The sequence below is a fragment of the Rhodamnia argentea genome, chromosome 1 (genome assembly GCF_020921035.1).
Source record: "Rhodamnia argentea isolate NSW1041297 chromosome 1, ASM2092103v1, whole genome shotgun sequence".
Taxonomy (NCBI): domain Eukaryota; kingdom Viridiplantae; phylum Streptophyta; class Magnoliopsida; order Myrtales; family Myrtaceae; genus Rhodamnia; species Rhodamnia argentea.
The window spans coordinates 24151467-24175141 of NC_063150.1; the positions used below are offsets into that span (position 1 = coordinate 24151467).

The window sequence follows — 23675 nt, forward strand, 5'->3', positions numbered from 1 at the left end:
ATAAGTTAATTGCTCCTTGTCATTGCAAATTTTGGTATAATCTTCATGGTTTCGTATTGCTTAACTTCCCAATCTCATTCCGATCGGTCTAAAATGGCGCTTTTCCTGTTTCAATGCTCTTTTCGCACACCTCGATTCAATGAATTGCCTCTTCTTGTCGGTGGACTAACAGGGGCGTGTCTCGAAATCAGTTCACTCATTTGGCATAACGCATCAGCTAATAACGTACATCACGTCACTTGAAGCACTGATTACATTTGAAACTCTGTTGACATTGAGCATATAGGAGGGATGTGGAGTGGATGATTATATTGGTGCTGGCGATAAATCGACTCAAGGCAAATCTGATAAACAACCTCTTCAAGATTAAGCCGTTCTATTCTCCTGATTTAAATTTTGATAAAGTTTTGGGGATTTTGCTCTCCTGAGCTAGATCTATATATAGATTTGAGAGTTCCTTAAAGATATTTGATCTGTGTCCTTTCAACATGTTGATGTTGGTGCTTTTGCAATGTGATGGTGATGGGAGCATCAATCCTAAACGCGCATCAGATGCGCACCACAAGCCTTTGCAAATGGAGTAGGCAAGCTAGGCATGTGCTCAGCACTAAATCTGGTGATCGGCCGTCAAACGTTTACGATGGCAGATCTGTTCTTTAGGAATGAGAGTGTGTTTTCAGCTACTATGTACTTTTAAGTTTTTACTTTATTCTGCAATTATTTGGGATTCGCTGGAATTGAAAGCCTTATATGTACCTTTTGATTATTTTGATATTTGAATGGTATCTTTCTTTGGAAAAAAAAAAAGGTGCAGGATTTGATTGAATTAATTGAAAATTTTAGAATTCCATTTGGTTTCGTACATAAAAATTTAGACTTGTGGTATAATGTTCCCCATGTTCTTGTTACTATTTGGTCCTAGGAGAATTTGCTTTACTGTTGACATTGTGTGTATGCATTTATTAGACTCGTCAAAATATTAGATTGGGTCAGGTAAAAAATGGCTTGATCCAAATGATCCTTTTCGACCGATATGCAATGCAAATCTAGTGACTAATACCCGACCTAATTTACATTTCTAAAATACTTTCATATTTAATCCAACATCCAAATTGAGGTGAAAGTGAGGAGTGAGTAAGTGCGAGATTAAGTAAAAGTAACATAGAATGAAAAGAAAGTCATAGAGATAGGTTGGTCTAAATAACTTGCAAACCCGTTTATGAGCCATCTAGTACGAATATTTTATTTAAACCTGTTTGTAATCAATTTATTGAATACGATACAATAACTCAGCCCCAGAAATTGGTTTATGATCAATTTTAACAAGTCTAGCTTTTATAAGGGGAAATTACCAAAAAAAAATGTCTTAAACTCTTTAATTATGCTAATTTAGTCCTAAACCTTTTCACGTTTTGCTAATTAAGTCCATTCGGTCAATCTTGATCCAAAATCGCTCCGATGGACTTTTTTTTTAATAAAATAATAAAAAATTATAGTTATTTTGGTTTTTCTTTTCTTTTCTTCTCTTTATTAATTTTTTAGGCCAAGGACCCTCGCCAAGTAAAGAGAAGGAAAGAAGAAAAGAAAAAAAAACAAAAAAACTATTAAATTTTTTTAAATACCACTAAAAAAGTCCATGTTAGCACCGATTGCACCAAACAAGACAGTTGATGTCAATGTCAGCAATTTTTTGCCAAATTTAGCCGAATGGACTTAGTTGACTGAATGTGAAAATGTTTAGAGCTAAATTAATCAAATTAAAAGCTTTAGGACGGAATTTGCACTGGTGCAATAGGTTTAGGATTTTATTTTTTATTTATAATTTTTCCTTTTCAAGGAGGTGGTTGTTTCCTACACAAGCTCCCCTAAACTTTGTCAATAGCCACTTGGGTTTCCATTTCAATGTCATTTCTCGATTTATTCACAAACTTGGTAGGGATTTATCTCAATTTTTTACCGCCTGGGTCACTAACCGGGGCATGCAGACTAGGGATTTCAGTCTGCCGCTCACTCATTCCACGCACCGCGTGTAGGGGCGGAGCCAATCTGTAATCTTGGTTGCTCTCATTCTGATTTGAAGGTCGAATCGCCTCAGCGTAACACATTTTCCTGCGACACCAGCATCGACAAGATCGCTGATATCTTTCCTTAGGCGCGTCAAGCCTAGCACTTCAGTTTTTAAACCCAGTTGGCTTTTGTGCAACCACCTTGAGGTTAACACTGATATTCTCTTCGATTTACTGTAAGGCTGATGAGAAGATGCAGCAGTCTGTCATCCTCTGTTGCCCGCCTAAGTATGATAAACTGTTTTGAACTTTTTTGGTGAATTCCAACGCCTGAGACCATCTATAAAACACCAATGTGATTTTAGTTTAATTGATGAGAGTTTCGGTCTTCCCTCTGGGATCGTGGTGTCTCTACTAGTAGAACTATTACTGCGTCTGTAGCAAAATTCACTGAACTTTCTACATCCCCGAGCTTTGTTCTCCTTCTACGTTTAGGTACTAACGTCCTTACGTTCTGTAGACTGTTCATCTTCTACTTGGTCCATCTACCCTTTTCGGCACCATCCTCAAGTTCCGTCCAAGCTTATTGACGTCTTCATGTCCTCTAGTTTGTTCGCATTCTATTGATCCATCCAAACCCTTTTGACGATTGCAAGTTTGCTAATTTGTTCCCCATCCACAAGGTCCTTATATTTTGACATATTCCTCGTCCAATAACTTGTTCGCCATTTGCAAGGTCCATTCAATCATCAAATATCTCACGTTCAATAGTTTGTTCACCTTTCGTAGAGCAAAGGTTGTTCAACACTCTCACACATCTTGTTGCTAACACCATCTGCCTATCAATCTGTGTTTGTAGAGGCGGTATCTTCTGCACACTCAATTGCACATGTTAGTTTACTAAAAATGTTTTTGTCATTCTCAAAACACTATAGAGATTTTCCCTAACAACTGGACCTAGCAGAGACGAGCCAGATTTATAGGGAGCTGAAAGTAGAAACTCCTCGATACAGATTCAGAAGCTGTACACCTATTAAAGACTTTTTCCCAGGAAAAGCAAGCGATGGTACTTAGTAATTATATCACTGGAGAAAAGATGATGATCACTTAATTTGGCCATGGAACAAGGATGGCAGAAAATCAGTCAAATCCGCCTACTATTTTGCCACGCAGAAGAAGAAGAGGCAAATTCCTATGCCATTATCTTCCAGTTCCGCCATTGTTGATAGTAAAGTATGGCAGTTAGTGTGGACTGCAGACTGTCCCCAGAAGATGATGCAGTTTCTTTGAAGCTATGTTCCAATATAGTGGCCAGTGCAGCAGATTTGTTTGAAAAGAAGAGCAAGTTTCCCGTGAATGTGTTTTTTAAGTCATGAAACTGAATCCACAGAGCATTTGATCCTTAACCGTGAATGGTGTAGGTGCAAATATGTTTTGGCTGCTTGGGGATTAGAATCAACAGTGAGGAGATTTTCACCTTTGATCAGTGGCTTGTTGAATTAGTTAATGCCCAACAATTGCCAAAGGGGGAGAGGAAAGACCTGGTGAGGAAATTGGCTTTCATTTGCTGGTATGTGATGCAGTTTTTAGAGGGAAATTACCGGATCATAAAGCACTGATTGGCAAGATCCAGCAAGCTATGGAGGAATGTGCTCCTGCAAACCAGATGAAAGTAAAGAAGGGGAATGAAGTAAGTTGTCATCAAATTCATGTTAAGCAGCGGATGCCAGGAGAGGGTGTTGTCATGTCACTAGGATCAATTTTGATGGCTCATTCTTTCCAGAATCTCATGAAGCTGCGGTTGGCAGAATTACACGAGACCAGGAGGGGAACTTTGTTGGTGGCATTGGAAAGAGAGTTCAGATCCTAGTGCTGAAGAGGCAGAAGCAACAGCAGTTTGGAATGGGGTGTTGTTTTCAAAAGACTAAAAGTGGGATAAGATTCTTTTGAAAAATGGACTCGAAGACAGTGGATGGAGATATCCTGAACCCCGGAAGCAGAAGTAATTGGAGGCTGTGAATATTATTGAAGATATGCAGCAGGAAGTTTCTTCTTTTGCTCTGCTTGATTTTGGCTTCACTAAATGTGAAGCTAATAGATGTGCCCATTGGGTTGCGGCTCTGCACTTCAAGAAGACGAGTTTGAATTGGGACCTTGATCCCCCATCTTCCGTGTCTAATTTGCTTTTCTCTTATGATGGTGAGAGACCACCACGAGCCGAAATATTCTAGGAAAATAGCAAAAATAGTCTTCAAACTTTGACTCAATGTGCAATGTTAATAGTGAACTTTCAATTCGTTTAATATAGTCATTAAATTATTTTTAAATGTTCAATCTAGTCTCTAAACTTTCAATTTGTTTAATCAAGCTCCTCAACATTCCATGACAAAAAATCAAAAGTTTTCATGGTCACATTATTGTCCGGATTTTAGAATACCTTTCCATTTCAATCCGTTTTCTAAATCAACAAAACATATGACTTATCTTTATCTTTTTATTGCTTTTTTTTTTCTCTTTGGTTTCTATAGATTAGGATAGTTCCATTTGAGTATATATTGTTGATTTAGGAAATAAATTGAAATGAGAATATATTCTAAAATCTGGGTAACAGTGTGATTGTGGAAACTTCTGAAGGACTGATTTATGGGATTGTAGGAATGGGAGGTTTAGTTTTAAAATCTATTGTTAAAGTGAGCTTTGTCCCCTGCATTTTTCGAAATGTTCAACACGAGTAAATGTAGTTTCAATGGCTAATGTAGGAAATGTTTTTTTTTTTTGTCTTCCATGTCGATGAATGAGTTGAACTTTGTTCGACTGACCTTGAGTTTAGGTGCATCAAGTGCTTAATCGATCAATGAGTTGGATTGATGCCCAACAAGTCTAATGAAATGAAGCTGCGTAATCGGTTTGACTTGAGCCGATGCAATATCAGTTTGACCGGAATATCAGTTCATAGGAGGACAGTAAAGGTATCTGCAGCGGCTAAAGTAGTTCTTCCCTCTCTGATAATTGTATCACGGCCCGGCAAAATCCTCGATCAAGGATGGGCCATAACACAACCGACTGTCCTTGCTATGATGCATTCAACGAATCAATCCATGGCCGGGCGCAAAAATCAACCAGCATCGTTCCAAATTGGCCGAGCATTGACCAAGATGGCCGAGCGGATGAATCAGTGTATGATTCATTGCATGATCCAAGGCATGATCAGCATGATGCAGGGCATGGTGCAGAGCATGAACGGGGTGAATCGAAGCATCGACCAACGGCTGATCTACACGACATCATGAACCATGCAGCGGACGACCCGAACGGCCATCACAGCCAGGCGAACGAGCGAGTGGGCAGCTAAAGGGGCGCGCGACCACCCCTCACATTCCAAGAGGCCTTCTAGAAGATCCTGGGGGCTTTCCACACTATCATTCAGCCATGGGAGAGATCAAAAGTCCCACAAGGGACAAACCACAAAAGACAAAGCATGGAGAATTCAAACAATGCAAGACAAGGGGAATAGGACGAGTAGAAAAGTACGAAACTGGGTAGTTCAAGGGCCGAACGAAATCTGCCCATTGTATTACAAATAGGCCCATTCCCTCCACATTGTAATTCACCTTTTGTGCACACAACTTAGTGCAATAGACTCTCATTTACTCTGCCACGATTCAATCTCTCTCAGTTCCCTCTCGTCCCTCTATGTTCGAACGTTTGTGAGCAAGTAAATGATCCTCGGGCTAAGGCCTGACTCGGGCAAAACATCACCCAAACAACCCCGAGTTGCCGCACGGTTGTGGTTTGAACACTGGCCCGTGACAATTGCATAAACTTTGAGTCAACCACAGACGATATGCTTTGAAATACTCCATCAGAATTAGGATTCCTATCATTATGGATTTTGGTATTTCTCTCCTCCAGATGAAATAAAGTGCCCCATTCCCAGATATCTTTGGCAGTATCTTCTTCAAAGCTTTCCCTTTAGAAGCTTGTAACATCCAGTTAAGCTCCACATTCCATCCTCCTGTCTGCCTTGTAATTCCACATAACTGCGACAAGCTGACCCAGGTTTTGCAAGAGATAGGACGAAAGAGCAAATGCTGTCCAGACTTCTAATGCAGACCACACAATAATCATGTTTTGTCGACATGCAGCCATCTGCCCACCCTATCATAGGTCCACAAACTGTTCAGTACAGCAAGCCAGGATATAAAGCACATTCTTGGAATACTTGGATTGAACGAAATCATTCTACGCCAAGGAACCTTAGCTCTGCTTTCCTTCATGACATTCCAAGCAATAGCTTGAGTAAACACATAGTTCATAGCCAAAACATCCCAAATACAAAACTACACATCCAAATTCCAAACACATGATACATAGCCAAATACACTTAAGAAGCAACATAAAAACTAGCACTTTTCCGGTCTACAACTCAACATCCTCATCCAACAGCAGGCATTGAACATCCACCAGCATTTTCCAACCCACAACTTCACATTCCACCATCAATTCTAGATTTTGGAGTGCATGAAGGTTTTGATATATCAATTGAAGCTTTGGTTGGTAAAACTTCAACGCTCTTTGCTCCTATTTGTCTCTTGGAGATGGACGGACCTCCAATTCGATTACTCTATCACTACTAAGCAGCAAAGCATCAGCAGTAAAATAAATTGACATGTTAACTTGCTTCGTTTCCATACAATATGAATCATTAGACCAAGAGACTACCCGTAGCAATTGTGATCTTCTTTACCATGCTGTCCACGAGCTCTGCTTCATATCTGACAGAAAAGAGAGAAGAAGATGAAACGCTTTTTTAGCAATCCTAGCAATTAAAATATGGCTTTTCTTAATTCAAAACCTAATGAATTTCCACACCTTGCCGATTGCTAGTGTGCTCTGAATCCTATACTCTCAAGTTAAAACACTCTTATCCAGATGGAGGTTGACGACCCCAAAATTTGTGTTTCATCCATTTAGCTTCTCCAATTTGTGATTGAATGACTTCAAAATACAAACCCACTTCAATCATTGTTTCCAACTATCGATTGTAGGTTTTTAATAGCCATATAATTCTCTTTGTAAAGCCCCCAATCAATTACATAACTCGACATTCTTGGCAAATTTATCTACATATTTACTTTCCTGCAATTTACATGGCGGCCCGTGATTGCCTCTAGTTTTCACAGCTTTAAATTTCTTGTCATTTATTTTCCTATCCAAAATCTACCAAGGACCATTCACATCCTTTGTCGATTCGCTTATCGGCCCCTCCATATATATACATTCAAAAGTCATTTCACGGTCGATTCAATTCCAATAGAACATCTTTGTGGATATATTGAAAGGTATTTCAACGTCGGATTTAATACCGATGAAACAATTACATCAAAACTACTCACAAAAAAGGTCTTCATAATTCTTAAAAAGTTCAACTCGAAAACATAATTTCATGAGTGGATTTTTCGTGTCAAAATCCTCGTGCTAATGTACATAAGTCAATTACAAAACATTTCAATTGTTGGATTATATAGGATTTCATTAATAAATGGCTTGATGATATTTCGTTGAGATATTCAAACAAGAAAAGTTCATTGTTTCGAAAAAGGAGAAGGTTATAATTGGTATTATGAAAAGGTCAGTGGTGGTTACAGCTGTCGGTCAACGAAGGACCAGTCAATCAATAAACACCAGCGTAAGTATAATAGACTACTAGTTTAGTTTTGAGGATACATTAATTAGTCCAAGTCGTTCAGTGCCTCACAGGTTCAACCAATATGAAAAGAGATGTCCCCACCCTAACGACGCTCTGTCTTTTGCACTTTCTCTTGGTTAAGTCGAAGCAAAAATTTCATTTCGTTGGGCTACATGTCATTTGCATTTCATTTCATTGGGTTAAATTTTATTGAGATTTGCGTATTTCCCGCGGTGGTGGGACTGGACTAGCATCTGCTTACTGCTTCTCATCTCCTTGTCTAAGATGTCTTGTCGCACCCTATCTCGTCATTGTCACACCTTGTCTCCTTGTCGTGTCATTGTCACATCTTTTCTCATTTTAGTAAATACTCTCTTGACACCGTTTTAACAAGGGAAAATTTCAAAAAAGGACCCGAAGTGCGATCGTTTTTTCAAATAAGGGCATGGAGTGAACTTTGTTTCAATTAAGGGCCTAAAATGCTCAAATTATTTCAAAAGAGGGCCTAATCGAAAGGGCATTTTTGACTTTTACGTTTTTATTATTATTTTAATGTTTTTCTTTTTACCTTTTCTTTTTTCTCCTCCCCTCCCTCCTGTTCATCATCTTCCCCACGCAACTGATGGATCCCGCCATTGAATTCATGTAGACTCCACATAAAGAGGGAGAGAAGCCATGACTGGAAGAAGCTAAAGTGGTAGTCGCCCTCTCTCTATTCAACACCCTCTCTCTCTACCTATACTTCCGCCCTACCCAGAAGCGAACCCTCGAAGCTTCTTCCTCACAAATCCGCGACGACGATCCGACCGGTTTCATCCCTCAATCAACCATCCTCGGGCCAATGGTAAAAAAATATAAGTCACGAATTCAAAACCTTTAATTTCAAAAGAAAGAAACCTTCAAGCCTCTCTCTCTAGCCATGGCGGACCTCGTCGGCAACGCCCTCCGAGCCCTTGACTGGCAATTTTGTGAAGCAGATGACGACCCCATGTCTTCGCAAGTCTCTCAGTCTTCTTCTTCTTCCTCTCAAGCATCCACCTCCGAAACTTACCTCCTCGACTTCATCATCGCCAACAAAGTTGGGCTCCGCCACTATTCCGGCACCATCAGCGGCCGCGAGATGGTGGGCCTTGTCCGCGAACCTTTGAATACCTACGACGAGAACACAATCCGCCATCTGGGTCCTCAACACCAGGACCATCCAGGTCGGCCACATCAAGCGTGACATCGCCGCTGTCCTTGCCCCACACTCGCAACTGCGGTAGCAAGTTCAAGATACCCTGCCAAAGTTCACATTTTTGCGAGGGTCGGGGCCTTCGACCTCGTTAAGTCGGCTATTTCACGAGGCGGGTTAGTGCTCATTTTGGACGTGGGTGCTTCGTTTGCCTTGTCGGAGGCGGTCGTGGTGACGGAGAAGAAGGGTCAAAAGGAGGTGAGGTGTGTGGATGAGATTTTTAAGCTGGTGGACAAGAATGTCGGGAAGAATGCGACGATGGAAGCCCTGGAGCCACCGAGGGAGGTGATAAAGTTCGCGCTCTTCGATCACCAGAAGAAGGGGTTGGGTTGGTTGGTTCATAGGGAGAACGCCAGGGAATTGCGTGGGAATGATGATGAACAGGAGGGAGGGGAGGAGAAAAAGAAAAGGTATAAAGAAAAACATTAAAGAAATAACAAAAATGTAAAAGACAAAAATGCCCTCGGTTAGACCCTCTTTTGAAACAATTTGAACACTTCAGGCCCTTATTTCAAACAAAGTTCACTTCAGGCCCTTATTTGGAAAAATGATAAGCTTTTGGGCCCTTTTTTGAAATTTTCCCTTTTAACAATCACAATCCTAAATTCATACAATATTATTGTATATTTTAAATAAAAATATTTATTAATTAAAAAATCGTATGATAAAAAATAACTTACGGATTAGCAGCTTCTATTCAAAATCCCGAAATAAGAGAAAAAATGGACAATGAGATATTGTATTTGCCTTTTTTTTTTGTCGGTCTAGCGTTGTATTTGCTTCAGATTACATCAGACTTGACGGAAAAGTGGTAGGAACGCCATTTTGGAAAATTGAATAATAGGTGAACGTGGTTGTATAATAAAGTCGTCTAGGCAATATAAGACACTCTTGTATGAAGATACGAAAATTGAAAGAACTCATAAAGAGCGACTTTTAGTGTCACAATATATTTTAGTATTGGAAAAGGCAAAAATTAAAAATAAAATACAATGTAATATTAAAAAAAATTAAGATATTGAAATTAAAAAAAAATATTAAAAAGTTTAAGAGGGCTGGAAGGTGTTTGCGGTTGATTTGTCATTTTCGAATTTCGACCACTCAAGTTAGTAAAAGTCCGGAAAACTAATTCGCAAAATACACTATCACTCAAACAAACACATCTACAAAATGAGATAGGCGTATCCAGACCACATTTTGAGTGAGTTGAGTTTCCCAATATGGTATAACACTAGAGTAAAATAGTGTCTTGTACAACTACTCTACGCCCCATTCGTGAATACTGTAAGACCTCACCGACCTGTTACAAATCATTCACTCTCAGTCTCTCACCTCATACAAAATGCTCAGGTGAACGCAACAGCTGATTTTATCTCCCTCTCTTTGCCCGGACGGAAACTATTCTCTTTTGTCTGGAGAATCTCTCGGACTCACTTCAAACGCTCATGTGCTGTCGAAGTCACCGCTCATAAAAGGGCTAGCCTTGCTCCATGAACAGCATGCGCGCCTGAAATTGCAGAAGAAACAACAGAATCTCAACTTCATCTTCTCTTCTCCTTAGACAAAATCATGACAAGTAGTAGGACTCCGTTGAACGAGGTTTGTCTTCATTGCGTTAGGAATTGGGGTTCACTGTTCTAGCCCAAGTTTCCTTGGAATGCAGCCAAAAGCCATCCGCCCCTTCAATCATGGTTCCCCCTGGTTTCTTGATGACAGGCTTTTGCGAACGGCGAGAACTGCCGGGTTCCATGGAGTAGGGGAAAATTTTAGCCGGGAGGCAGGAAACTCCGGCCATTCAAACCATCTTAGCTGTCGAGGGAGATCGATGCAATCTGGAAAAGTCTTGACCTGGACATTGATCATTATGAGGAAGCTCAACTTTTTCAACCTTTTAAAAGCACTAGAATCAATATATTTCAGCTCTTTTGTCTCTTCTGGGGCACACACTATGGCTTCTACGTCATATTCCCCCTGTACACAAACAAAATACAATGGTTCTATTGTAACTAGTAAATAAAATCCAACTCGAGTCCAATCTCACAATTTATAAATAAAAAAAAGAAGAAGGCCTTCATGATAAAATCAAGTAGTCTTACCTCGTCATCTGATAGTGCCTTGGCGACGTCATCCCAGCACCATAATCTGCTACGTTTCTTGAGATTAAGAGGAACCTCTCCGTCTGCAACTTTCTGACCCATCAACTTAATCAAGGGATGCACTTGTAGGGTTCCATTATCATCCGTTATCAAGGATCTTTCAACGAGAGCAGTTACATGGTCATTCGCTATATGAGCCACGACATCATAACTGTCGGCGTCACTCCGTTTAACATGACGAATGCCAAGAAAACCTTCAACGTATTTCCTATTCCACCCGTTGAAGAAGCAAGCAATGTCTAGAAAAATGCCTTCCATAGTAGCATCCTTCAATCCATCGAAGCTTTTTACAAGCTCTTTATGGATGGTTGGGTCAGACCAACTTTCGAATATTTTCAGTTCAATGCCACGACCTCCATCATTCTTATTCTTATTCTGACCACAGAATCCAGAACCCAACACCCGCAGCGCTGAAGGAACCCGTCCAGTGCATTGCAGAGCCCTTTCCACAAGTTCTTTGCTTATCCCTTCCTCTCCGTTTTTAGAAGCATATGCGCGAAGAAGTTGACGAGCCGCATGATCTTCCAGAGCCTTAACTTCATAGATAGTTGCGCCGCGCGTGCGGAGCACTCTCTTATTCCGTGTTGTAACGATTATCCTACTTCCATTCTTAAGATAATCGCTCCCCTTTCCAATTAAACCATCTATATGGCGTATATCTTCCGCGCCGTCAAGAATAAGGAGGATTTTTTTGCATTTAAGCCTTTCTTTCATGGAAGCAATTCCTCCATGACGATTGATCACTCTTAATTTTGCATGTGTTAATGCACGTAGCATTGTTATTTGCAAATTTTTAATGGAATCACTCCCAATTTCGATAAAAGCGGCATCTTGAAATTTCGTGAAAATACGGTTGTAAATGAGTTTGGCTAACGTTGTTTTCCCCAGGCATCCCATCCCCCATAACCCAACCATGAGACCTCTATCTTGAACTTCATCCCCAGACCTCATGTCCAAAATTGATTCCACGTTTTGCACTTGGGACTTCATGTCAACTGTATCCTCGTCAACATTCAAGGGTATCCGTTCCAGACGTTCCGAGATATGCCGTACAACGTCTCTCACTAAAGCTGCTTCATCTCTGACAAGAGAAGAGAGAAGAAGTTGGGGCTCTATTTCAAAATTTCCAAAACTTTCCGGTTCTCAGTTCGAACCTCATCCTGAAACTTCATCCTGAACAGGCATGGGCTTCGGATCATGATCCATCGGCCATCGGGTCTTAAACGCTGGTTCGCCTACTTTGATTTTCTCGATAGTACGACATACGGATTGACTTATATTTGCAGGGCTATTTCCATACATATATTAAAACAAGTGAAATAACAGTATTGAGACAATATAGTGATTTTTTTTTTGTATTTTTCAAAATGCATTAGTAGAACGACAACAGAGTTTTACTTAAGGAGTATTACGACTATGCATAAAATTATCCTATTTTATGCTTAAAAAGCATAACGACGCTAATTTATCTCAATGATAATTTCCAGAAAGCCTACCTGAACTCGCTCCTTTCAAGTTCGGGTGGGGTCCCCTCCTTGACCTTTGTCAAGAACCTGAAAAACAGTACCAAAGTGTTGTAAAAATTGTTACGAAAGGACGGTATAATGCTGCAAATTAGAGAACGAAAGGACGTGATGTACAAATAGCGAACACAAGACGAATTGAATTGGACTACCAGTCTGCTTACCCATTATTGTAAACCCACCCCGACAATTGTCCAGCGTCATTAAGAGCTCTCTCCCATCTATCCACATCCCCCCAATTGAAGCCCACCGCCTCACGGCCCTCACCATCCTCGCATCTCTTTCTGTATCCATCAAGAGCAGTTCTGTAACTCTCTCTTCCTGTTCTTACCTCTCTGGGATCCACATGGAGAAACACAGGAAGAACAACGAGACCGTCGGTAACCTTGCAATCCATGATCTTGGTTACCTCTTGCAGACACCACCGCGAAGTGGCATATCGCTCGGAGAAGACGATGAGCGCGATGCTTGAATCCTCGATCGCCCTCGGAAGTGCATCCGATATCCGCTCTCCTCTCTCGAGTTCCACGCTGTCGAGGTATGTGTGTATACCTGCCTCGACGAGATTAGCGTAGAAATGACTGGTGAGGTTGTCGCGGCTGTCGGGGCCTCTAAAACTCAAGAAGACGTGATAAGGCCTCTCGGGTGGTGGAGGAGCGGCCATTGGAAGCACCAAAAATTAGGAAGGAGGTCAAGAATGAGGGATTTCTCTACTGTGTTTGCGGTGTTCTGGTTGCGATCTGATGTTGTTGATAGATTCTCATAAGAGATGAGAGAAATGGTTCCCCGATCCGGGTCAACAAAATAACCAAGATCCAATTCTGAGACATATGGGGTAGGGGGCTGACTGGGGGAGCCGCCCCTTCCCAAAAATTATTTTAATGTACTGTTCAAAGATGTTGAAATAATTTTTTTATTTAGCATTTAGACGGGGTCCACATCAGCTATCCGTGGAGCTCGTTTCGCTTAAGATGCGAGATGGAAATCCTTTTGATTTTTGTCCCATTTTCTCAATCATTGACTAAAAAACGAAGTCAAGTTGCTCGGGTTATGAAATCGCTTAGTCGTTAATTAATTTAATTAATTAAGCAGTAGTGATATAGATTATATGAATTTCTCCCATTTTGGGAGATCTCAAGGGCGCGCCCCTAAATCTGTGCAGTGAATTCAAGATGAAGATGAAATTTTATGTTACTTATAAATCCCCCCCTTGCGGGCTTTAACAACTTATCCCAAAAGAAAATTATGAAAACAGCACACACTATCTTTGTTTCATTTGAAAGAAGCATATGATAATGAGCTCAAACTAGGGGTGAGCATGGGTACAGGGTAAAACCGAGAACCGGAGAACCGAACCGCCGGTTCCGGTTCGGTTCCCGGTTCTGATACGCGAGGATCCGGTTTTCGGTTCTGCATTTTGAAGAACCGCCGGTTCCGGTTCCGGTTCTCGGTTCCATATGGAACCGAACCGGAACCGGAACCGAAACCGGAACCGGCTTTTTTAAAACCCTAATTTCCTAATTCCTACTTTGTCGTCTTCTTCTCCCCTTTTTTTTCACTTTTCAGCACTATCATCATCACGAGCTTTCACCTGTCGCTTGGCCCTCCATTAGCTGCACTATCCAAAAAGTCTCTCTCTCCGTACCTAGAATTCTTCTTCCCATCCCCAGATGCAACCACCATGGAAGCTCCGAAGAAATGGAGCGTCACCTTCACGAAGCACCTGAAGCAGAAGCGCAAGGTCTATTGCGACGGCTTCCTCTCTCTCCATACCTCCACCGGAAAGGTACGTTCGCGCTCGCTACTAGTCTCCAGCATTGATTGTCCAGCTCGATTCCATTAGCAGATCTGTTGCCTGCGATTGGGTTCGGGCATGATTTGGTTTGATTGGCTGGTCTTTGCGAAAAAAAAAATGCAGCGGCAACAGATTCGTTGCCGTTTTCTCCCCGAATTTAGCTCGCTCGATCGAACAGAATAGCAACATTTCGGATGCCGCCTGTTGTTCTGTTCTGTGGCTTTTGTTCTGAGTAGATTAGTCCATGCCGTGATTGATGGTCGGATGATTTGACAGGTAATGCTCTACGATGACAGCGAGCAGTTGCTGGAATGCAGGATTTTGAAGAATGATGAAGTTGTTAGTTCTGGTGAGACACTGGCGTTCAATTCTTATTTGGTTGATGTTGGAGAGCCTGAAGAAGGGCAGAGGCCTCTAGATGATACTTATATTCGCAGCCGAGAAAATAGAGTTCCTAAGGGAAGAGCTTCCCTTCACAGAAACAAGTTCGTCAAATTATCAGATTGTGCCGGTATTGTCTGTTCTTACATATATTTTTTTATTCATGCTAGTGTCTCTGATGGTTTGCAATTTGACGACTCATACTTGTACAGTCGGAATGTCGTGATCATCCACGTGTGTTACTGAATAATCCCCTTGGCTTATGTTTTAAGAAGATGAGAAGACCAAAGTGGAGAAGGATAAACAGCAGACAATCAGCCTAAAGCCCATCACAGAAAATTATTAGAGGTTGGTGATGAAATCCTACAGAATCTAACTCTCTTGATTGCTAGTAAAAGCTGGGTAGAAAACTTAGCATGCACGTTTTTTTTTTCTAGTTTAGTCTTGTGCACTGTTGCTGCAAGTTTTAACATTCTCTGGGTAGAAGCTTGTTGTCCTCAATATTGGGTGCCTTTCAAGAAAAAGATCTTTCTTGTCATGCACTGATGTGGGACGTGGTGTTGATCTTTTCAAAAATATTCCCAGATTGTTGGACTTTTTTTGAATGCTCAGAAAATTGTTATAAATAGGCTTTGGCATTTCCTCCGAAGTGGATATTTTGGACTCTTTTTTCTATTTTGATGCAAAGCGAATTGTATTCACAGGTTCTAGGGTACCCTGGAACCGGATCCGGAACCCGTAACGGGGTAGGTTCCAGGTTCCAGGGTATAGAGGGTAGGTTCTAGGTTCCGAAAAATAAGGAACCTGTAATAGCGGGTAGGTTCCAGATTCCAGGTGGAACCTATCCGGAACCTGGAACCGCTCACCCCTAGCTCAAACAATATTTTTTCTAACTTGGTAATGTAACTGTGCAGTGTTTTTTTTTTTTTTTACCTTAACAGGTGTGTAATCTTATTCATTATAGAGAGAAAAATGTGTCAAAGTTCTAAACCTTTGTAATAGAATGCAATTAATTTTTAAATATTTTAATTGGTTTAATTAAGTCTCAATTTTTTTCCAAAATGTGCAACTAAGTCCTATTGATGAATTTTAATGCTTGAAATTGCCTGTGTCCTTCAATATTACTTAAGTAGCATATGTTAGTTGCAATTTTCAATATAAGTTTAGGTTCTAATTGCACTTTTTAAAACCAATTAAAGGCTTAAACTCAATTACACTTTAGGAAACGGGTCGCATTTGGTACATAAAATTTGGGATATATGGTGTAATTTTTTGCATTTTCTTCTTACTATTTGGTCCTAGGAGAATGTGATTTACCATCGAGGCGACCTCAAGGAAGTTTGTGGACTGCATGGGTGGCGCCTATTCCTTTTCGATGAGGTACTTATTTCTTACACCAGCTCTTTGGAGCTCTACCGGTCGCGAGTTGAATTTCCATTTCGAAGTCATTCAACAATTTATTCACTACCTAAAATAGCGTCGCCAATCTTTGTGAGTGCTTTGATCTGGTTTATTTAGGGCACATAATTCATGGCCTCTTGTATGACGTCCTAGAACGTCACACACGGCGCATGTCCTTTAATTATATCTTTTAATTAGTAATCACATGTGGAAAAGCGACAAAATTTTCACAACGTTCCAAACAAGAAATCACATGACTTTAAGTAATATACGTACGTTTCTTTATATTAACAACTCTATTTACCATTTTTGTACAGTTTGAAAAATACAATACATTATAAAAGCACCACTATACCCATATTAAATCAAAAGCGAGCCTAAACATTAACCAAGCCACCATCCAACTCAAGGGTTGATGGCCTCCATCATCATTTCATCTCATACCCTTGTCATGTCCGGGGGGACCATCCTACAAATATGAAAGTAAAAGGTGAGTCGAAGCCCACTAAATGGAGTCTCTAAGTGTAAGGTAGGAGATCATTTTATCATTCAATCTAGTATCAGCAAATAACGAGAGTTCAAGATAAGTACAAAATAACTACAAGAAGAAAATTGAATGAATAAATGCACTAGTATTTCCTAATGGGACATGCCAATGGAAACCATTAACAACATTGTATAAGATTATTTATTTCAAATGGAAGTGGATGACATATTATTTCTCTATGCACATATATCACATAGTGACTCACTGCTACACATAAGAAATATGTATTCCATATTGGTCATGAAGCTCGCCGAAATACATAGGTGAGTTCATACTTGTCATGAAGCTCACCAATACACACATTTGTGACTTCATACTAGTCAAGAAGTTCAGTAATATAAATAGTTGAGTTCATACTTGTCATTAGCTAGTATCCATCTCGACACACGGGGTATCATCGCTCACCAATTCATGGGGGACGGCATCATAAATAACTCTGTACCACGCCACACAACCCAATAATCACAGGCCTCCTCTACATTAGCGAGGATAAATACATCGATGCACGACTGCATATTGATGGTCAACACAAACTTACACAAGCCAACTCATATTGCGTGTAAATTATAGGACTTTCATGTCCCTTCAACCTTGTAGAGACTCGTCTCTTGACGGTAGAATATCTAGCTAACTCTAGAGTCTTTCACACATACTCATACAAGGGAATTGACTATGGAAAATGTTTTCCCCACATGACATCATTCACATTCATTTCATAACAATCGCCATGTACATCTAAAAAATTTGTCATTTCTTATGCACTCAATGATAAACTATCAATTACATGCACTTCATCACATATACCCTCCTTCTTTTCTTGCCATGCTTTCATTGATGCAATAAAAGGCTTTAGTCAAGCAACCGGGTCATAAAAAAGTAAATGGTCATATTCGACAAGTGGGTATTATGGGCAAGTGAATATACTCAGCAAGTGGATATGAGCAGTATGTGGTTATACTTAGCAAGTGGATATGAGTAGTATGTGGTTATACTTAGCACGTGAATACGAGCAATATGTGGTTTCACTCTGCAAGTGGATATGAGCAGTAAGTAGTTATACTCAGCAAGTGGATATGAATAACAAGTGACTATTCTCAACATGATGATATAAGTAGTAAGTGATTATATCGTACAAATGGATATAAGCAGTGGTTGGTGATTATAAGGTGAATATAAGCAGCAACATGACTAAGGTGAATATAAGCAGCGAAATGTGAGTATGAGCAGTATGTGGCGACAAATGAGTGTACCTAGTAAGCGTCAAAATTAGAAAAATAACTTCAAGCCCAATTTTGTCATTTTCACATACAACATGCTACCACTTGTAAAGGAAATCAATCTGACACATCTTAAACATGTAAGAACTCATCAATACAAGTCAAATCATCACAATGTCTTAACACCCCACTACTGAGACTTGCTCACATTTACCATCGAATTCAATTAACACTAAAATTAACAAATATCAACCAACTAAGTCAAGAGGGGATTGTGGAGAAATTATATTTGACAAATATCAACCAATTAGACTAGGAATTTCAGTGTGCTGCTCACTCATTCCATGCACTTTGTGTGTAGGTGCGGAGCCAATCTGTAATCTTGGTTGCTCTCATTCTGATTTGAAGGTCGAATCGCCTCAGCATAACACATTTTCCTGCGACACCAGCATCGATAAGATCGCTGATATCTTTGCTTAGGCGCATCAAGCCTAGCACTGCAGTTTTTAAACCCAGTTGGCTTTTGTGCAACCACCTTGAGGTTAACACTGATATTTTCTTCGATTTACTGTGAGGCTGATGAGAAGATGCAGTAGTCTGCCATCCTCTGTTGCCTGCCCAAGTATAATAAACTGTTTTGAACTTCTCTAGTCCCTTTTTTTGGTGAATTCCAACGCCTGAGACCATCTATAAAACACCAATGCGATTTTAGTTAAATTGGTAAGAGTTTCGGTCTTCCCTCTGGGATCGTAGTCTCTCTCCTAGTGGAACTATTACTGCGTCTGTAGCAAAATTCACTGCACTTTCCACATCCCCAAGCTTTGTTCTCCTTCTACGTTTAGGTACTAGCGTCCTTATGTTCTGTAGACTGTTCATCTTCTACTTGGTCCATCTACCCTTTTCGACACCATCCTCAAGGTTCGTCCAAGCTCATTGACGTCTTCATGTCCTCTAGTTTGTTTGTTTTCTATTGATCCATCCAAACCCTTTCGACGATTGCAAGTTTGCTAATTTGTTCCCCATCCACAAGGTCCTTATATTTTGACATATTCCTCGTCCAATAACTTGTTCGCCATTTGCAAGGTCCATTCAATCATCAAACATCTCACGTTCAATAGTTTGTTCACCTTTCGTAGAGCAAAGGTTGTTCCACACTCTCACACGTCCTGTTGCTAACACCATCTGCCTATCAATCTGTGTTTTTAGAGGGAAATTACCGGATCAGAAAGCACTGATTGGCAAGATCCAGCTAGCTATGGAAGAGTGTGCTACTGCAAACCAGATGAAAGTAAAGAAGGGGAGTGAAGTAAGTAGTCATCAAATTCCTGTTAAGCAGCGGATGCCAGGAGAGGGTGTTGTCATGTCACTAGGATCAATTTTGATGGCTCATTCTGTCCAGAATCTCATGAAGCTGCGGTTGGCATAATTGCACGAGACCAGGAGGGGAAACTTGTTGGTGGGATTGGAAAGAGAGTTCAGATCCTAGTGCTGAAGAGGCAGAAGCAACAGCAGTTTGGAATGGGGTGTTGTTTTCAAAAGAGTGGGATAAGATTCTTTTGAAAAATGGACTCGAAGACAGTGGATGGAGATATCCTGAACCCAGGAAGCAGAAGTAATTGGAGGCTGTGAATATTATTGAAGACATTCAGCAGGAGGTTTCTTCTTTTGCTCAGCTTGATTTTGGCTTCACTATATGTGAAGCTAATAGATGTGCCCATTGGGTTGCAGCTCTGTACTTCAAGAAGATAAGTTTGAGTTGTGACCTTAATCCCCCATCTTCTGTGTCCAATTTGCTTTTCTCTTAAGATGGTGAGAGACCACCATGAGCCGAAATATTCTAGGAAAATAATACAAGTAGTCCTCAAACTTTGACTCAATGTGCAATGTCAATAGTGAACTTTCAATTCGTTCAATATAGTTATTAAATTATTTTTAAATGTTCAATCCAGTCTCTAAACTTTCAATTTGTTTAATCAAACTCCTCAACATTCCATGACAAAAAATCAAAAGTTTTCATGGTCACACTATTGTACGGATTTTAGAATACCTTTCCATTTCAATCCGTTTTCTAAATCAACAAAACATATGACTTATCTTTATCTTTTTATTGCTTTTTTTTTCTCTTTGGTTTCTACAGATTAGGATAGTTCCATTTAAGTATATATTGTTGATTTAGGAAATAAATTGAAATGAGAATATATTCTAAAATCTGGGTAACAGTGTGATTGTGAAAACCTGTGAATAGTACTAAGGACCGATTTATGGGATTGTAGGAATGGGAGGTTTAGTTTTGAAATCTATTGTTAAAGTGAGCTTTGTCCCCTGCATTTTTCGAAATGTTCAACACGAGTAAATGTAGTTTCAATGGCTAATGTGGGAAATGTCTTTTTTGTCTTCCATGTCGATGAATGAGTTGAACTTTGTTGGATGACCCTGAGCTTAGGTGCATCGAGTGCTTAATCGATCAATGAGTTGGATTGATGCCCAACAAGTCTTATAAAATGAAGCTGCGTAATCAGTTTGACCAGAATATTAGTTCATAAGAGGACAGGAAAGGTATATGCAGCGGCTAAAGTAGTTCTTCCCTCTCTGATAATTGTATCACGGCCCGGCAAAATCCTCGATCAAGGATGGGCCGTAACACAACTAACCGGCCATCCCATGATGCATTCAACGAATCAATCCATGGTCGGGCGCGAGTATCGACCAGCATTGTTCCAACTTGGCTGAGCATTGACCAAGATCGCCGAGCAGACGAATCAGTGTATGAATCACTGCATGATCCAAGGCATGATCAGCACGATGCAGGGTACGGTGCAAAGCATGAACGGGGTGAATCGATGCATCGACCAATGGCTGATCTGCACGACGTCGTGAACCATGAAGCGGACGACCCGAGCGGACAGCACGGCCAGGCGAGTGAGCAAGCGGGCAGCTAAAGGGGCACGCGACCCCTTACATTCCAAGAGGCCTTCTAGAAGATCTTGGGGGTTTTCCACACCATCATTCACCCATGGGAGAGACCAAAAGTCCCACAAGGGACAAACCACAAAGGACATAGCAAGGGGAACTCAAACAATGCAAGACAAGGGGAATAGGATGAGTAGAAAAGGACGAAACTGGGTAGTTCAAAGTCCTCGTTGTATTACAAATAGGCGCATTCCTTCCACATTGTAAATCACCTTTTGTACACACAACTTAGTACAATAGACTCTCATTTACTCTGCCACGATTCAATCTCTATCAGTTCCCTCTCGTCCCTCTATGTTCGAACGTTTGTGAGCAATTAAATGATCCTCGGGCTAAGGCTTGACTCGGGCAAAACATCACCCAAACAACCCTGAGCAGCCGCACGGTCATGGTTTGAACACCGGCCCGTGACAATCGCATAAACTTTGAGTCAACCACAGACAATATGCTTTGAACTCCATAAGAATTAGGATTCTTATCATTAAGGCTTTTGGTATTTCTCTCCCTCCAGATGAAATAAAGTGCCCCATTCCAAGCCATCTTTAGCAGTATTTTCTTCAAAGGTTTCCCTTTAGAAGCTTGTAACATCACAGTTAAGCTATACATTCCATCCTCCTGTCTGCCTTGTAATTCCACATAACTGCAACAAGCTGACCCAGGTTTTGCAAGAGCTAGGAGAAAAGAACAAATGCAATCGAGACTTCTAATGCAGACCACACAATAAAGCCCCCAATCAATTACATAACTCAACATTCTTGGCAAATTTACCTTTTTATTTACTTTCCTGCAATTTACATGGCAGCACGTGGTTGTCTCTACTTTTTCGCACCTTTAAATTTCTTGTTAGTTATTTTCCTATCCAAAATAAACCAAGGACCCTTCACATCATCCTTCGTCGATTTGGTTATTGGTCCCTCCATGTATACATATAAGTCATTTCACGGTCTACTCAATTCTAATAGAACATCTTTCTGGATATATTGAAAGGTATTTCAGCGTCGGATTTAATTTCGATGAAAAAATTACATTAAAACTACTCACGAAAAAGGTCTTGATGATTTTTAGAAAGTCCAACTTGAAAGCAAAACTTCGTGAGTGGATTTTTTGTGTCAAAATCCTGGTTCTAATGTGCATAAGTCAATGGCAAAACGATTGAATCGTCGGATTACAATGCCTAGATGACATTGCATTTAGGTATTCCAACAAGAAAAGTTCATTATTTCTAAAAATGAGAAGGCTATAATTGGTATTACGAAAAGGTTGGTGCTGATTACAGCTGTCGGTCAGTAAATGACTAGTCAATCAATGAACACCAATGTGAGTATACTATTTTAATCAAAGATACATTAATCAGTCCAAGTAACTCACTGGCTCTCTTACAGTCACCCGACGATATAAAAAGCGATTGTTTCAACCCAACAACGCTCTGCTTTTTGTGACTTTCTTTTGGTAAAATGAAAGTTGAATTGCATTTCGTCGTCGGATCACATTTCATTTGCATTTCACCTGCCCTCGGTCCAGAAAGTCGTCCATCTTCACCCTCTGTGCAAGGAAGTTGGCAACTGATTTTCTGCTTCAAAGCAGAAGGTGATGGGCGTAAATTTACTTGGCCATCCGCAAAGGTCATCGGTGGTGGGCCAGCACTTGCGTCCTGCTTCTTATTTCAAACGTCAAATACACATTTATATGGCGGATGCGTCAGCAGCGTCGTCATGTGCATTTGGACAGGTTCTTCACACTATACCGAACCTTTTGGATAAGCTTTCAAAGGAATCCGACAAAGGCGTCGGCGCTTTCGTACAATGCACGAAAAGAGAGTTTAGTGAGCCCCTGTTCATTTCACTTGGCACATCGAACACGGTGCATGTGCTTCCTGCTTCTTGCTAAAACTTTTAGGGATGGGAAAGATTCCAGAGTAGATTCGAGAACCTGAAATCGGAATATGTAGGATCCGATCTGATTTTAGATTTCAAGGTATGCAGGGTAGGTTCTAGGTTCCAAAAATTGAGGAACCTATTTCAGTGGGTAGGTCCTAGGTTTCGCTACCTAGAACCTGGATTCTCGATCTTGAAATAAATTTTTATATTTTTCTTGGTAAATATTTTTGCACGATCCTACAATATTCTATGGCGTCCGATGATGAGTGTATAATCTAAAGCCAAACAAATTTTTAGATTTCAAGTTCCAAAAAATGATAAACGTGTTTAAATGGATTGATTTCAAGTTCTAAATGTAATCTGTACGGAATCTAAAACCACTCGCCTCTACTTTCTCTTAGATATTGTAGCGTTCATTCTTATTTTGCTTAACTAAAAATGAAAAAATAAAATAAAATAAAAGAAATTGATAGGTTCTCGAGTACCCTGGAACCGATCCTAGAACCCGTGACAGGGTAGGTTTCAGGTTCCAAGATATGATGGGTAGGTTCGAGGTTCTAAAAAATGAGGAACCTGTTTTGACGAGTAGGTTCCGGGTTCCATGTGAAACCCGTAAAGAACCCGAAACCGTTTATCCCTACCAACATTAGGTCAATTTAATTCGGAGAAATACTTTAGCGATAATACTATCAAGGACGGTATTATATCAACCATAAATTCACATACCGTCATCACGTGTCTTGTAAAAAGCATTTATTAATTGAGATATCGTGTGGTTAGAAATAATTGAATGATCTATCAAGTTATCAGGCTAGCATCTCCCTTTAATTTATGTTGGGTTGGCACATCGAACGCGGTTTCGTCCATATGTTAAACTTG

General features: G+C 40.3%; 3 protein-coding genes and 1 long non-coding RNA gene across 4 annotated transcripts in view; 2 read left to right on the plus strand and 2 right to left on the minus strand.

The window, feature by feature from the left end:
• LOC115727596 (disease resistance protein L6-like) overlaps positions 1-23675 on the plus strand; it is an 82822-nt gene that overhangs the window by 6240 nt on the left and 52907 nt on the right. The gene's annotated exons all lie outside the window — the stretch shown is intronic.
• The window catches only part of LOC125313625, a 51555-nt gene that overhangs the window by 5540 nt on the left and 22340 nt on the right, over positions 1-23675 (minus strand). Inside the window, exon 2 of the long non-coding RNA XR_007197276.1 lies at positions 10213-10220. This is a non-coding gene — a long non-coding RNA (uncharacterized LOC125313625). The remainder of the gene's footprint in view (positions 1-10212; positions 10221-23675) is intronic.
• LOC115727598 lies at positions 186-15061 on the plus strand. The gene is made up of 5 exons (XM_030657840.2): positions 186-190; positions 10132-10139; positions 14258-14394; positions 14680-14914; positions 14997-15061. The coding sequence occupies exons 3-5, from the start codon at positions 14290-14292 to the stop codon at positions 15008-15010; spliced, it is 354 nt and encodes a 117-aa protein (XP_030513700.1). The 5' UTR covers positions 186-190; positions 10132-10139; positions 14258-14289; the 3' UTR covers positions 15011-15061.
• Positions 10146-12304, minus strand: LOC115727597 (disease resistance protein Roq1-like). Its single transcript, XM_030657836.2, has 2 exons — positions 11026-12304; positions 10146-10900 (listed from the first exon to the last, which is right to left on the minus strand). The coding sequence occupies exons 1-2, from the start codon at positions 12073-12075 to the stop codon at positions 10616-10618; spliced, it is 1335 nt and encodes a 444-aa protein (XP_030513696.1). The 5' UTR covers positions 12076-12304; the 3' UTR covers positions 10146-10615.